Source organism: Myxocyprinus asiaticus, chromosome 2, assembly GCF_019703515.2.
Source record: "Myxocyprinus asiaticus isolate MX2 ecotype Aquarium Trade chromosome 2, UBuf_Myxa_2, whole genome shotgun sequence".
Lineage (NCBI taxonomy): Eukaryota > Metazoa > Chordata > Actinopteri > Cypriniformes > Catostomidae > Myxocyprinus > Myxocyprinus asiaticus.
In genome coordinates, this window is record NC_059345.1 from 41610865 (window position 1) to 41624744 (window position 13880).

Sequence of the window (13880 nt, forward strand, 5' to 3'; positions counted from 1 at the left end):
ATGTTTGAACTGAATGATTTTCCTCATAAAAAATATATATGAAAGTACTGAAAACAGACTTCTGAGTAACATATATATATATATATATATATACACACAGGGTTGGGAGGGTTACTTTTGAAATGTATTCCACTACAGATTACAGAATACATAAATGTAAATGTAAAATGTAATTTGTAATGTATTTCATTAGATTACTCAAGGTCAGTAACGTATTCTAAATACTTTGGATTACTTCTTCAGCACTGGTAGATTTTTTCACTTGTTTTGACTATAAAAACTCTAACAGTACAGTAAGACAAAATACATGTGTTAAAAATACATTCTCTGAAAAACCTAAATATCTTATGCAGTGTTGTTTCTAAAACAAGATAAATCAAATTGATCTTGTTTTAAGGTTTTTTTTAGATATTCTTACAGGAAAACAAAAAAATTATTATCAAGAATACGATTTTTGCCCTAATATCAAAGGTCTTACTAGAAAAAAAGAAATTATGATCCAACGTGAATTTTCTTGATAAAAAATATGATTGTGCCTGGTAACATGTGCATGTAAAATGGCTAGAAATAGCATTTTAGCTTAGTGTAAAGCTGACAATTTACACAAGGTTTATTTCTATTTCTTCTTCTCCAAACTTACTTCAAACTTCTCTGTCTGCTCGTATGAATGTAACATCATAAGAAAGTGTTTCACCGCTGTTCAAATGCACTTTGGATCGCATCATTTATATGTATAAATGTTTTCCATCTGAAAGGACTAAATATTAAATGAAACAAATGACAATAAAATGCAAAATAATCTCTTCAGTAATCAAAATACTTTTTGAATGTAACTGTATTCTAATTACCAATGATTTAAATTGTAACTGTAGTGGAATACAGGTACTTATATTTTGTATTTTAAATATGTAATCCAGTTACATGTATTTCGTTACTCCCCAACACTGTGTATACAAACATATTTTTTACAGAATAATCAAGATATCTGTTTAAAACATAAATATATTTCAGTTGGGCTTAATTATCCTACAAGTGTTGTGTTTGGACATGGGGGTTTTGCTTAGTCTAGAATGGCCTATTTTCCAATACCACAACAATGAAGGGGAATGCCCTACAACAATGCTTAATTATAAAATAAACAAAGGAAGTGTGATTGCATTTTATTATTATTATTATTATTATTATTCATCTAGGTAGTGAAAGATCATTTGATATGCAAGATGATAAGTGCAAGAAGGTAACCAAATCTGATATATTATTGGGTAATAAAAAACCATGTAAATAGATGCTTAAATAAAGAATTGGTGAAATGTAGCTGGGTATTGCTAGTTGTGAGTTGTATAGTCAAGACATCCAGATTTAATGCATTCCCATGGCACTTTTTCCAAAACAAATGTAGAGGTCAATAACAGAACTCAATCTTCAAATAATGTACATAAGTTAAAGCAGAACTTTGAGAAACAAACTTTGTATGTGTACAGTTTCAAGAGAGGAATAACTGTAGCCTTTGTGAGGGTATTTAACAGGCAAGTCTTCATATCTTCTCAGTGTTTTGAAAGTGAACAGTGAGGATAACACAAGACACATGTTGTCAGAACTCTTAGAATCACACCCCAATCCGAGGAGCCACTCTTGCCACACGTTTCTTTTTGGTGTCTGCCTCCTTTAGCATGAGTTTCTTTCTCCTGCTGTCAAAAAAACCTACAAGAATGAAAGTGATTCAATACAAGGAACTCTGATTGAATATGACATTAACAAATTCACTCACTAAATGACCATTTACCTTCATTAATAACAAAACAAAACAAAAAAACAGTGACTATAATATCCAAGGTATTAAACTAAACTAACACTTGAAAACATCTTTCTAGTATTGTCTAATAAATTTTAACTGTGTTCTGCCTATGCCCAAGGACACACCAAGAAAGAAAATAATCACTTTAAAATTAATAACTCCACTGAGATTTCATTGTTGGGGCTCACCATGAAAATTAATTTGCAGATAACCCTCCATCAAAAGCAAGAGGTATTAGCAACATAAAAGTTGCCTACTGAAATAAAGTTTGTGAACAAATAGATGCCATCAAGACAAAACTTAGCTTTCAATATCTGACTCACATGCAACCTTGAAAAACACAGTAGTGTATATCTTTATGAATCAGCACTTCATGAAACTGCCCCCTCTTATTCTGACCTCTACCCTGCAGGCAAAGTACTCAGCTGGGACACAAACCTTTGGCAAGTCCCAGATTCTGTAGGCCTCTCTCTTCTTCCTCCTCCACAGGGTTTTGGGGCACATTTCTAAGATAACGGTTGTGTGATGCAGTGCCAGAGAGGGCATTCTGTCTGCGGCATTCCTCCAATGCATTGTCATCAGGAATACCTGTGAACAAGACCAGGATAGCAAAAATGAATATGCAAGGTATTTAAATTGCCCATTTATGTTTTATTTTATTTTATTATTGATATTATTATTTTACAGATATATACATGGATTGAATGCACAATGTACAATGTGTGTGGATTATGGACAATCCACATCTTTTAAATGTTATTAGAGGTGTGAATGACCCATACAGTGTATGAGTATATCATAATCAAGTCATTTGAATTACAAGACAAAATATAGAACTTACAGTATTTTGCCAAGTCCTGTCTTTAACCTCGTACGACCCTGCGTACACATGCGTGGATGTTGTATTTTGGCTTCGCTATATGCAAAGCATAATTTAAATTCATTTAAACCAGCTGTTCTCAGTTCAGAAGACTCTGGGCTGTCAGTAAAGGGTTAAACATTCGATGTATATCATGTGACAAAACAACATGGCGCCGATCTCAGTGGAGTTTGTCTTTGGGAGAAATGCATCTGGTAAGTAACCTAATAAAGTCTTTACATTAAAACCTGTTTGAGTTAAAAGATTAGTCTCTAGTTTCATCCGATATGGCATTTTTAAAATTTGAGCGATTTATCATGAAACACTACGCTGCTAAAAACAATGTACACTAATGTGTACAATAGCACATTTTTTCCTTAGAAATCATATATTTTCTGTGCATTATCACATTGAGAATCAATGAGTTTATCCAAAAGCTGAAAAATGTTCCTTTCAGAGGCTTTATATGGAGTTAGGATGAAAATAAGGTGCATTTCGAATTTTTCTGAGACCAGTGCAAACAGACAGCACACTGGAGGTTAACCTTAATCACTAAATATTGAGCAACTGAGCAAGGGATTATCCTACAGCTCTCTATTCAGCTAAGTACATTCACTCCCTTAAAATCCGACTCAAAGTTCAATTTCAGGCTGCAGATGATGTTTGTCAAGGATGAGACCAGATATCCAAGTGCGGAGGCAAAGTTAACAGAATTTATTAATAATAATACACAGCTGAGCTGGCGAAGCATGGGGAACCCGGCACCGACTGCAACATGGAGATGGAGAGTGTGTTTGTAGGCTTGTGTGCATTGTGGTAGTGTGGAGTGCAGATCCGCGAGGAACCCTCTGGAGGAGAGTGTGTTCGTAGGCTTGTGTGCATCATGGTAGTGTGGAGAGCAGATCTGCGAGGAATTCTCAGGAGGAAAGTGTTTTCGTTGGCATGAGTGCATCGTGGTAGTGTAGAGGGATAACTGATGAGGAAACCTCAGGTGAAGAGTCAAAGCAAGCGAAGAAACCAACAGGAAGGTAAACACAATCCGGGCACTACGGTGAAGAATGGCAACCAATAATGTAACACGTAACAGGACCGACTAGGGCAGAGAGAAAGCGGTGAGTAACTACACATACAACAATAATCTAGCAATGAACACAAAACAGAGTGGGGTAAATGTAGGCAGGAAACAAAAAAGGGGCAGGTGTCGACAGACAGCTGAAAGTTGGCATGATTCGCGTTCCCATGGAAACAATCAAGTTTCCCATGGAAACGCTGATTCTGCATGCCAGCGGCACCTGAAAAAATGGAGAAAACGTAAACACAATAGAACAAACCTGCAGACTCACCGAAACTGTGACAGTACCCCCCCCCCTTCAGAGATGCCTCCTGGCGTACCCAGAAGAGTTACCATGACGAAGATGGAACTGATCCATCGGTCCAGAATGTTCCGAGTCGGGACCCAGCATCTCTCCTCAGGCCCATAATCCTCTCAGTCCACCAGGTATTGGAACCCTCTGCCCCTGCATCTGACATTGAGCAACCACTTGACGGAATAAGCCAGAGTGCCCTCCACTAGGCGAGGCGGAGGTGGGACAGGTTTGGAGGGATGTAAATTGGACCGAATGACAGGTTTAATTTTGGAGATGTGAAACACTGGGTGGACGCGACTGAGGAAGGGGGCAATTTGAGACAGACCGTCACCGGGCTAATGACCTTCACGATGGGAAAAGGTCAGATAAATTTGGGCCCCAGCTTATGAGAGGGGAGTCGGAGTGGGATGTCTTTTGAAAACAACAGACCTTCTGCCCGCAGACGTAAGCTGGGGCTTAGACTGGTGACGGTCCGCCGACTTCTTAATACGTGCACCAGTCCGGAGGAGGGCTTCTCTGACTATCTGCAGGTGCGATGGATTCTTGGGCAGGGAACAGAGGGGGATGGTAACCTAGGCAACACTGGAAGGGCGATAGCCCCGTAAGTGACGATGGTAAGGAATTGTGGGCATACTTGACCCAGACTAAATGAGAGTTCCAAGAAGATGGATTACGGGAGGCTACACAACACAGGGTCTTTTCAAGCTCTTGATTGTCTCACTCCGCCTCCCGATTCATCTGGGGATGAAACTCAGAAGACAAATTCACAGTAGCCCCCTGATGTCAGCAGAATTCTGCCCAAAATCGCGACACGAATTGGGGTCCCCTGTCAGAAACCACACTGACCAGGAGGCCATGAATGCGGAAGATGTGATTAATGACTTCAACTGCCGTCTCCCTCACTAAAGATAATTTGGGGAGGGGAATGAAATGAGCCGCCTTCAAGAACCGGTCCACCACGGTCATGATGACCATGTTGCCATGGGACAGGGAAGACCGGTGACAAAATCCATGGCTATGTGGGACCAGGGTCTCGAAGGGACTGACAGCAGTTGGAGGAGCCAGCCGGAGGCTGACTGGAGGTCTTACTAGACGCACAAATAGGGCAAGTGGACATGAACCAGCGAACATCCTGCACTAGCAAAGGCCACCAAAATCACTGCCTAATGAGTGCCTGGGTGCGAGCAACCCCTCGATGGCAGGTAACAATCGCGGAACAAAGAACAGACCCGTTGGGCACTCGTTGGGCAAGGTGGCGTTGCGCAACATGGAGCAGACTTTCACCTCCACGTCGCAGGACACCATGCCCACCACCCGAGAGGCGGGTAGAATGGTGTCAGGTGGGGCAATGGAGGTATCTATTTCAAAACACAGAGACAATGGATGCATCTTCCCATCCGAGGAAAAGTGCTGCGAAAGAACAGCTCCGACACCGACCTCTGACGCATCCACCTCCACCACAAACTGACATGTAGGGTCGGAGTGTCAAGGATGGGAGCGGTAGTGAACCTCTTTTTTAATTTAGAAAACACGGCTTCAGTCCTCAGGGACCACCAAAACTCAGTACAGATGGAGGTGAGATCTGTCAGAGGCACGGCGAGCTGACTGTAGTTTCGGATGAAACGGCGATAAAAATTGGCAAACCCCAGAAACCTTTGCAAGGATTTGCGGGAATCTGGGGTTGGCCAATCGGAGACTGCTCTGACCTTATCTGGGTCCATGCGCACTCCCTCGGACGAGACGCTGAACCCCAGGAATGGAACCGATTGCACATGAAAAGCACACTTCTCCGCCTTAACAAACAGACAGTTCTCTAGCAGTCACTGAAGCACCCGCACCTGACGTACTGGACATGGTCCTTGACGTTCTGTGAGAAGATCAGAATATCATCTAAGTAAACAAACACAAATTGGTCGACTGTGTCCTGAAGCACGTCATTCACGAGCCTCTGGAAGACAGCGGGGTGCTGACCAATCCGAAAGGCATGACCGAATATTCAAAGTATTCCCCCTATGGGTGTTAAAAGCTGTCTTCCACTCATCCCCCTCCCTGATCCGAATAAGGTGATAAGCGTAGGTCCAGCTTCGTAAAGACAGACGCTCCCTGCAAGAGTTCGAAAGTCAAGGACATCAACGGCAAAGGATAGCGATTCTTAACCGTGATGTCATTCAGCCCCCGATAATCTATACAGGGTCTAAGTGAGCCATACTTCTTCTCCACGAAGAAGAACCCTGCCCTTGCAGGAGAAGAGGGTTGAGACGGGTTCAGAGCATCCGATGCTGGGGGGAACCGCTGGGGCCAGTGCGGGAGCTTCCGCAGTGGGACCAGTATCGGGAGGCAGGCAAGGTTGTTGGACCAAGGACATGAGCTCAACAAGCTGTGAAGTCATCATCTCTATGGTGTGGTTGGAGGCAGAGATCTGGTCCTGCTGGCGACCCAACAAAACTCCCTGCTGAGCAAGTGCAGACCGAAGGTTAATGTCCTCTGCTGGATCCATCCTGGCTTGATTGTTCTGTCAAGTATGAAACCAGAGATCCAAGTGTGGAGGCAAAGTTAACAGAATGTATTAATTATAATACACAGCTGAGCTGGCGAAGCGTATGGTAACCCGGTACCACCTTCAGCGTGGTGATGGAGAGTGCGTTCGTAGGCTTGTGTGCATCATGGTAGTGTGGAGAGCAGATCCACGAGGAATCCTCTGGAGGAAAGTGTGTTCGTTGGCGTGAGTGCGTCATGGTAGTGTAGAGGGATAACCGATAAGGAATCCTCAGATGAAGAGTTGACCACTTTGCAGTACTGCAAAGACTGGCAACCAACAGAGAAAACACATAACAGGAACAACTAGAGCAGAGAGAGGGCGGTGAGTAACTACACACACAACAATAATCTAGCAATGAACACGAAACAGAGTGGGGTAAATATAGGCAGAAAACAAACAAGGTCAGGCCGACAGCCAGCTGAAAGTTGGCATGACCAGCGTTCCCATGGAAACAATCAATGTTCCCATGGAAATACTGATTCCGCATGCCAGTGGCACCTGAAACAAATAGAGAGAACGTAAACACATTAGAACAAACCTGCGGACTCACCGAGACCATGACAATGTTTGGACCACTCACCATGGTGGGCAGACATGGGACAATGATAATCAGTACTTAGATTCAGAATTTATAATGCATTATTTTATTTTAACATGGCTGGCAGTGATTGGATGATGCTGTAATGTCTGGAAAGTCTCAAAAACATGAATAACCAACACTCCTGAAAAAATTTTAAACAATTTGATCAAAAAAATATGACTTTCTATAGCTTGGTATTTTTTAAAATTTAACATCTTAGTCCCGCTCTCCACACGTTGCCATTAATTATTATTATTATAAATATTTTTTTTTTTTCTTTTTTTTTTTTTTGGAAAACTATTTGCTCTAGAAAAGCTTTTATTTGCTTTTTGGCATGTTTATTGGGTGCTACTAGTTACAAATCAAAAAGGGAAATGGATAATGCAACGGCAGTCATGTTCAGGTCTCAGGAAGTTAAAGAAAGCCGTAGCAAAGTCCTTGAGGTAATTTTAAATTTTAAATATCATTGAAATTCATTAGAGATCAGGAAAATTGCATTATTGAGATCAATAAGGATCAATACATGTTCATAAAACTGTGGATGGTAAAAAAAAAAAAAAGCAGCAGCAGCAGCAGCATGGTGTTGTGTTTACTGGAATAAAATGTCTTTACGTAACTGGATCTCTGTCCAGTTACTTATTTCTTTAAAATATGAGATCATAAGATTTGCTTCAGGGCATCAATTCCCTCTCATATTTTTCTGCATTGCTTATGAGGGAGATCCGTGAGGAGAACAGAGTAGACTAAGGTTTACACTCAAATTTAAAAACAAATTTGTATGACGTCAGTGTAAAAACACAACAAAAAAAACAAAACTATACAAGTAAGTCTGTTCCATCCTAACAGTCTGTGATTATAATATTCAATGCAATGTCAGTCAATCAATCAACCTTTATAAATTATGTTAATGTAATTATTTACTGCAATTTACCACATAAAACAAACAAAAGACATAGAAAATTGTCAGTTCAGAATAAATAAATTGGGTTTAATGATTCAGTCATGTGAATGCTCACCTACAGTCACATTAAAAAAACACGATGAAGTTGGTTTTTATTACATTATTCTTTGGAAATTTCTGAAACATTCAGAAAAGATTTCATACCAAAATATGGAAAAACATATCTGGTACATTAAACATTGTTTGTAATTCATCCCATCTTGGGACTGAGGAAAATATATGCCAATTAGCAAATCAATAGAAGGTGCATGACAGGGTCATATGAAGCAGAAGAACAGACAAAGATACCAATGCCACCTGTAGTCTGTCAGATGGATCTCATGTTCCTTACTACCCTTGTCCTTATTTAATAAATCATGACCCTCAGTTACTTAAGATTATACTCACCAAATTTCATTACCAAACTAGTTTGAACTTAAGCTCCAGCATAGTAACGACTCTATTCACTTTGTATTGTGCAAGGTCTGCACAGGGAATCTGAAAATCAAATTCTCTCTACATTTGCCCCCAATGACACTAATAACACACATTTAGACATGTCACTTCAACCTGCTGTTCACGGACACTTGCATCCCCCATAAACACAAGAAAACTAAGAGTTCAAATAGCTCCTACAACACTCCTTGCATGACATCCCCCACCCTTTCCATAATAAACGTGATGCATTCATTCATATTTCATGTGGAACGCTTTTATTGTGATTATTCATGTAAATAGATTGAGATTTCTTTATTCTTTTTGCATGTTAATTTACATTTATATTGAATTAGAGTACGGGATAGAGGCTCGGAAGAGATTAAAGAAAGGCTGATTATGCGAGCAGATTATGGGCACATCTCGTGGCTTTTGTGTTGTGTAATTAAAGGGGAGAGAGGAGAAGAAAAGGGACAGATGCTGCTTCTCAAACTACCGGACCTTTTTTCATCTCCGGAAAAGGCCTGCGTCTGCTGCAACACCCTCCTCCACCTCCACCAAAAGATGAAAAATAGAATGCATTTAATAATCAAGCCTTTACCAAATCTCTTGTTGTCATGCAAGGCCCTTGTGTTTGAGCTTTGAGAGAGGGATCAACATGACCTGAACCACTACAAGCAGCTGCAATACCAGTGGCATCGGGAAATGTCATAGTTTTTACTATGGATACTTTAAAACAGGGATTTTCAAACTACCGGCCTCCTAGATAGTTTCATACCACGCCTAATAGTTAATCCATATCTTTGGCCTACACATCAATTTTCACTTTCTGCATTTTGGTTGGGCCTTTAATGCTATCCATAGCTCTATGAAAGGATTGTTCAAGTGTAGACTAAAACTGTATATATTTTTCCACATTGCTTATTACAGGCCTAAAATAGCAATGTAAAGGTGCTGTTGTAGCCTTAGTTGCAACAACAAACAAAACAGCCTGCTTACATAAAAAAACAGTGTTAAGTTGCTATGGTTGTATCACCACAACGGCTATGGTGAATGATGGGTCACATATGTTGGTCAAAATGTCTCTTTTGAAATCTACAAGAAAGATAGACCTGGAATTCAGGAGTTTCAGGAGAAGCTGAAGGAGCTTTATTTATTTATTTAGTTAGTTTAATGGTACTTCTACCTGCCTAATCTACAAGCAGAAAATTGCAGTTTTCAAGGAACACAATCTCAGGCGTAATTACCCTACTAAGCATACAGAGCAGTATGGGATGAGAAAGAGATGAGTCACTCAACTCCAAAAAGGTCTGTCCATGCATCAGTAACTGTAAATGTATGGTTGTAAAAACATTTGTATTTGTTGTATGTGTTCAAAGGGCTCCTGAAGGAGAACATCACCTGGCTAGTGGCCTCCAGGTAAAATGTAAGCTCCCCTGCTCCCTTTTAACATCAAGTAAATACATTTAAGTGATAACATATCACATTATAATGTATGTAAATGTGTTGTTTTCTTTATTTAAAATACTTTTTTGTAAAGTCTGTTAGAGAAATGGTGCTTTGAATATATACTGTGCATGTTTATTAGTTACACCGGAAGAGGCTATTTGATTGTATTAATTCGCAAATTCTTTTCAGAGCAGCTAAACTCTACTACAGCTTTCTGTGAAGCTGCTTTGAAACGATGTGTGTTATGAAAAGTGCTATACAAATAAAAATGACTTGACTTTCACACTGAGTACACTGGGTTAAAATGTGATGTGACTTGTAACCACTAGTAGATGTTTCAGTTGCTTGTTCATCTGACTTCCAGATTTTTGCTTTTGTAGTACCAAACAGAGCCAAAATAAATTTGTTCATGTGTCTCTAACATGAGCCTGTTTCTTCCCTAGTGGAGGAAAGAAAAAAAACTAAACATGAAGAATCAGTAGAGTGAAAAATTGCAAGAGACTGACACAAAATGAAAGAGGGAGAATGTGAGACAGATGAGAATAAGTGACAGTGAGAAAAAGGGGAAAAGCACAAAGAGTAACGATCCTGGTCAAACAGAGACACAAGCAGCACTCACAAGACTTGATTCCCCACGCGTGTGATTGGACGTGTTATTACCGTGAGGTCACTGTGGCGACCCCTTAAATTTGTAGTCTATTACTGTAGGCGCACGTCCATACAAACACTCGCACGCGAAGCTTCTCTGAAATGCATCCAAGCAAATCGTGGTATGTAAATCATCTCTAGGGATGGTACGTGAAAAATAAGTGTCCCACCATTGTGTCCCACTCTCACCGGAGTAAAAACCTCCCGTTAAGGTTTCTCTTTCTCGTCAACTTTTGAATAACAAGCAGTGTTTATTCATCTGTGAAAGGCTGCGGTAGAGATCATATCTAGCTTTTTAAATATAGGAGGAAGAAAGAAATGATACAGAGAGTCATGCGCAAGACAAAAATTTTGAAATAGGAGGGGGATTCAAGGTGTGTTCTCTTTGTTTAAAAGCATCCTTGTTTTTTGCAGATCATTATATTTGCTATTATATGGCGGTTACCCACGGGTGATAAGACTAATCCATTATCATTGAATTACTTTTAGTGGAGAAATAAATAAATTTTTTGGGAAAACAATTAAAGAACTGAAATAATTGTAATCTTTTAATACCTATTAAGACAGGATGTTTCTTTCAAAGTTGAATTCAAAAATGTTTCCCTTTTCTTCTCAATGTTTTCTTTTGTTTTCTTTACATAGTTTGTGTTTGTGGCAAAAATATGTTTCAAATGCAGAGTTATCGCACTGTGAATTCGACATCAGTAGGTCAACAGTTCTTGAGTTAAACTCGGTCTGTGCTTACTGAAATTTGAAGGACTGCCCCCAGTGGTTGAAGCTGGAAGTGTTTTTGAATGTGAGGGCACATGTGAGCTCCAGTTTCCAGGCGAAATGTCTACAGAGGGGTGCCAAAAGCGAGCTGTTTTAGTTGTAAATCATGTAATACAGTGAAGAGGAATGGATGATTTTTTTTTATTTTTTTTATTCTACCCCTAAACCTAACCATCGGTGCAGTAAAAATGAAATCTTACAGGGAAAATGAATCCCCTGAATCGCACTCGTCACTGATTATACAAACGTGTTTACTTCCTGGATTGCGGGACGGGGTCCCTGGTGTCCGATGCTGCTGACACAACGTACTATCGGTGATGGTAAACAAAACAAAAAAGGTCATATGGGAGATACCACTTGTCAGTAACTCAGCAGAATAGGGTCAATGTCAAGGTACTGAAACATTTGGTAGCAACCTGTCAGCTGAACCCAGTGTGTCTTATGTGTTTTGACTTTTGTCTAATGTGTCATCTCATCTAAAAAAAAAAAGAAAAAAAAAAAGTTATGTTATTTTATGTAAGTGACATGCAAATGAAAGAAGAAAAAGTTTTTGGATCTCTGTAAAAAGCTTGGCACTCTTCCATCCACACTGTCTAACACCAAGAATCATTCATACACCCAGGGAAGCGAGCATCCCTCAATTTTAATGAGCCCACAGTCTACAGCAAGGCACTTCCCACTGTTCTAACATTTTGATAGCATCACAGCAGGCACTAACAGAAACCCAGAGCTGGTCGTATGTTTTCCTCTTCTGTCACTCCTATCTTTACCATCTTTCATAAAGCCTGTGGAGGACAGCAGTAAAACGCAGGGGGAAAACACTCCTCATCTGCCTTGGATGCTTTCAGCTTCCGTTTTCATCAAAATTGTGGATCATTTTGGGCATGGAAATCACTTCTATTTTTAGGAGATGGACATGGCACTTGTGGCTTATGAACAGGCACTTTATTACCTCAGCTGGTGGGGGAGACTGTTGAACTACAATATCAAAAAACACTAAAACTTAACCCACCCAACCTCTCAGTACCATACTTGAAAAGTCACAGACTAGACTGATCACACTCCACTGTATAATGCTGCTATTTCTTGCATCTCATCATGCACATTACAATCACTAATAAACTATTTCTTGAATCTCATAATTCCAACCTCTACTACATCTGTGCAACTGGCTCAACTGTATATTTAGTAATATGCACATTGTTTTGCACACTATTTTTTAATGTCTCAATCATTTGCACATTTGTAAATCGGTGTATTATGTGTATAATACAGTATGCATATGTGTATGGGTATTTACATTTTTCAGTTATGTGTATACTGTGTCAGTGTGTATTTATTATATTGTTTCTCCTGTACATTGTGTAGCCTATACTATGTTCACCTATCTATGCAACTGCAGTGCGTGTGGAAGTGTTTCACACTTAGTGACAATAAAAGAGATTTGATTTGATAATCTGCAAAACTTTTAAGTAGCATTACTAGTTTTATGAATACTGTAGTTTCCTACAACAAATTTGTAGGAAAGTGTCATAAACCCACTCAGAAGTGTTTTTGTGTTTAAACCGCACATACACCCAGCATTCACATGTGACCTGACAATACTGTCTTGTAGCTCTAGCTCTCAATATTAACAAATAAAATGCCTGCTTCATTTATTTCTTACATGCCTTTCATTTATTTTTAACGAATGGTAAACAATGAAAAGTAAGGAATTTTATTTTATTTATTTTTTATTATTTTTTGTCTGCTTCAAACTGGCACTTTACAAAATCAACATAGGCCTAATTTTTAAATTACACCGCCATTTCTCATCAAGGCGTCATGACGTCATGATGTTATCGAAGAAATTGCGCCCTCTTGTGATGTAAAACCAGCCGCTTGCTTTTCGGAGGACAACTTATGTCAAGCAGCTGTATTTTGGTGGATAAAACAGCGTCCTAGAAAAGGTAATCAGTCCTTAAAACACATTTATTTTTAAAGAAATAAATATATTTTTGCCATTACTAAAGGTCAAGGCATCATTGACCCACGAAAAAGCTTCTCGTGCAACATGTAAACGGCAGGAGGCGCCAGTGTACTACAGAGCTGAACGATTTCTCACAATGACTTGTCTAACTTGTGATATGAACAACACTTTTAGCTTGAAAATACTTACTTCCAGTGGAATCCAATGTCCAGCCAGATAAACAAGAATCTTACTCAAGTAAACTTTATAATGTGATCATCTAACATGTAAAATATAATTGAGAAAAGTCAATTTATTATCGCGTTTCATTTCCTCTCTTAAACATGGGCATACAATAATGGGTTATTCTGTCTATTTTGTTCTTTTAAAAGTTACCCAACATTGGCTTCCTTTCTGACAATGCTCCCACAAAAAATGTGCTGGATTAGAATTAAAAAGATCCCATTTTAATAAACACTTCTGGATTGTTTTTGAGTATTGTGAGCAAATTATCTTTACAAGATCACACACTATTACTTATGCTTTAAT

General features: G+C 39.4%; 1 protein-coding gene across 2 annotated transcripts in view; it reads right to left on the bottom strand.

The window, feature by feature from the left end:
• Positions 1-1144: 1144 nt before the first annotated feature.
• LOC127451856 (dnaJ homolog subfamily B member 6-like) overlaps positions 1145-13880 on the bottom strand; it is a 56754-nt gene continuing 44018 nt past the window's right edge. For both annotated transcript variants that reach the window (XM_051716853.1, XM_051716860.1), the window contains exons 9-10: positions 2234-2383; positions 1145-1701 (exon numbers count right to left, since the gene is read on the bottom strand). In XM_051716853.1, the coding sequence (XP_051572813.1) occupies positions 1607-1701; positions 2234-2383 (245 nt within the window). In that variant the 3' untranslated portion in view covers positions 1145-1606. The remainder of the gene's footprint in view (positions 1702-2233; positions 2384-13880) is intronic.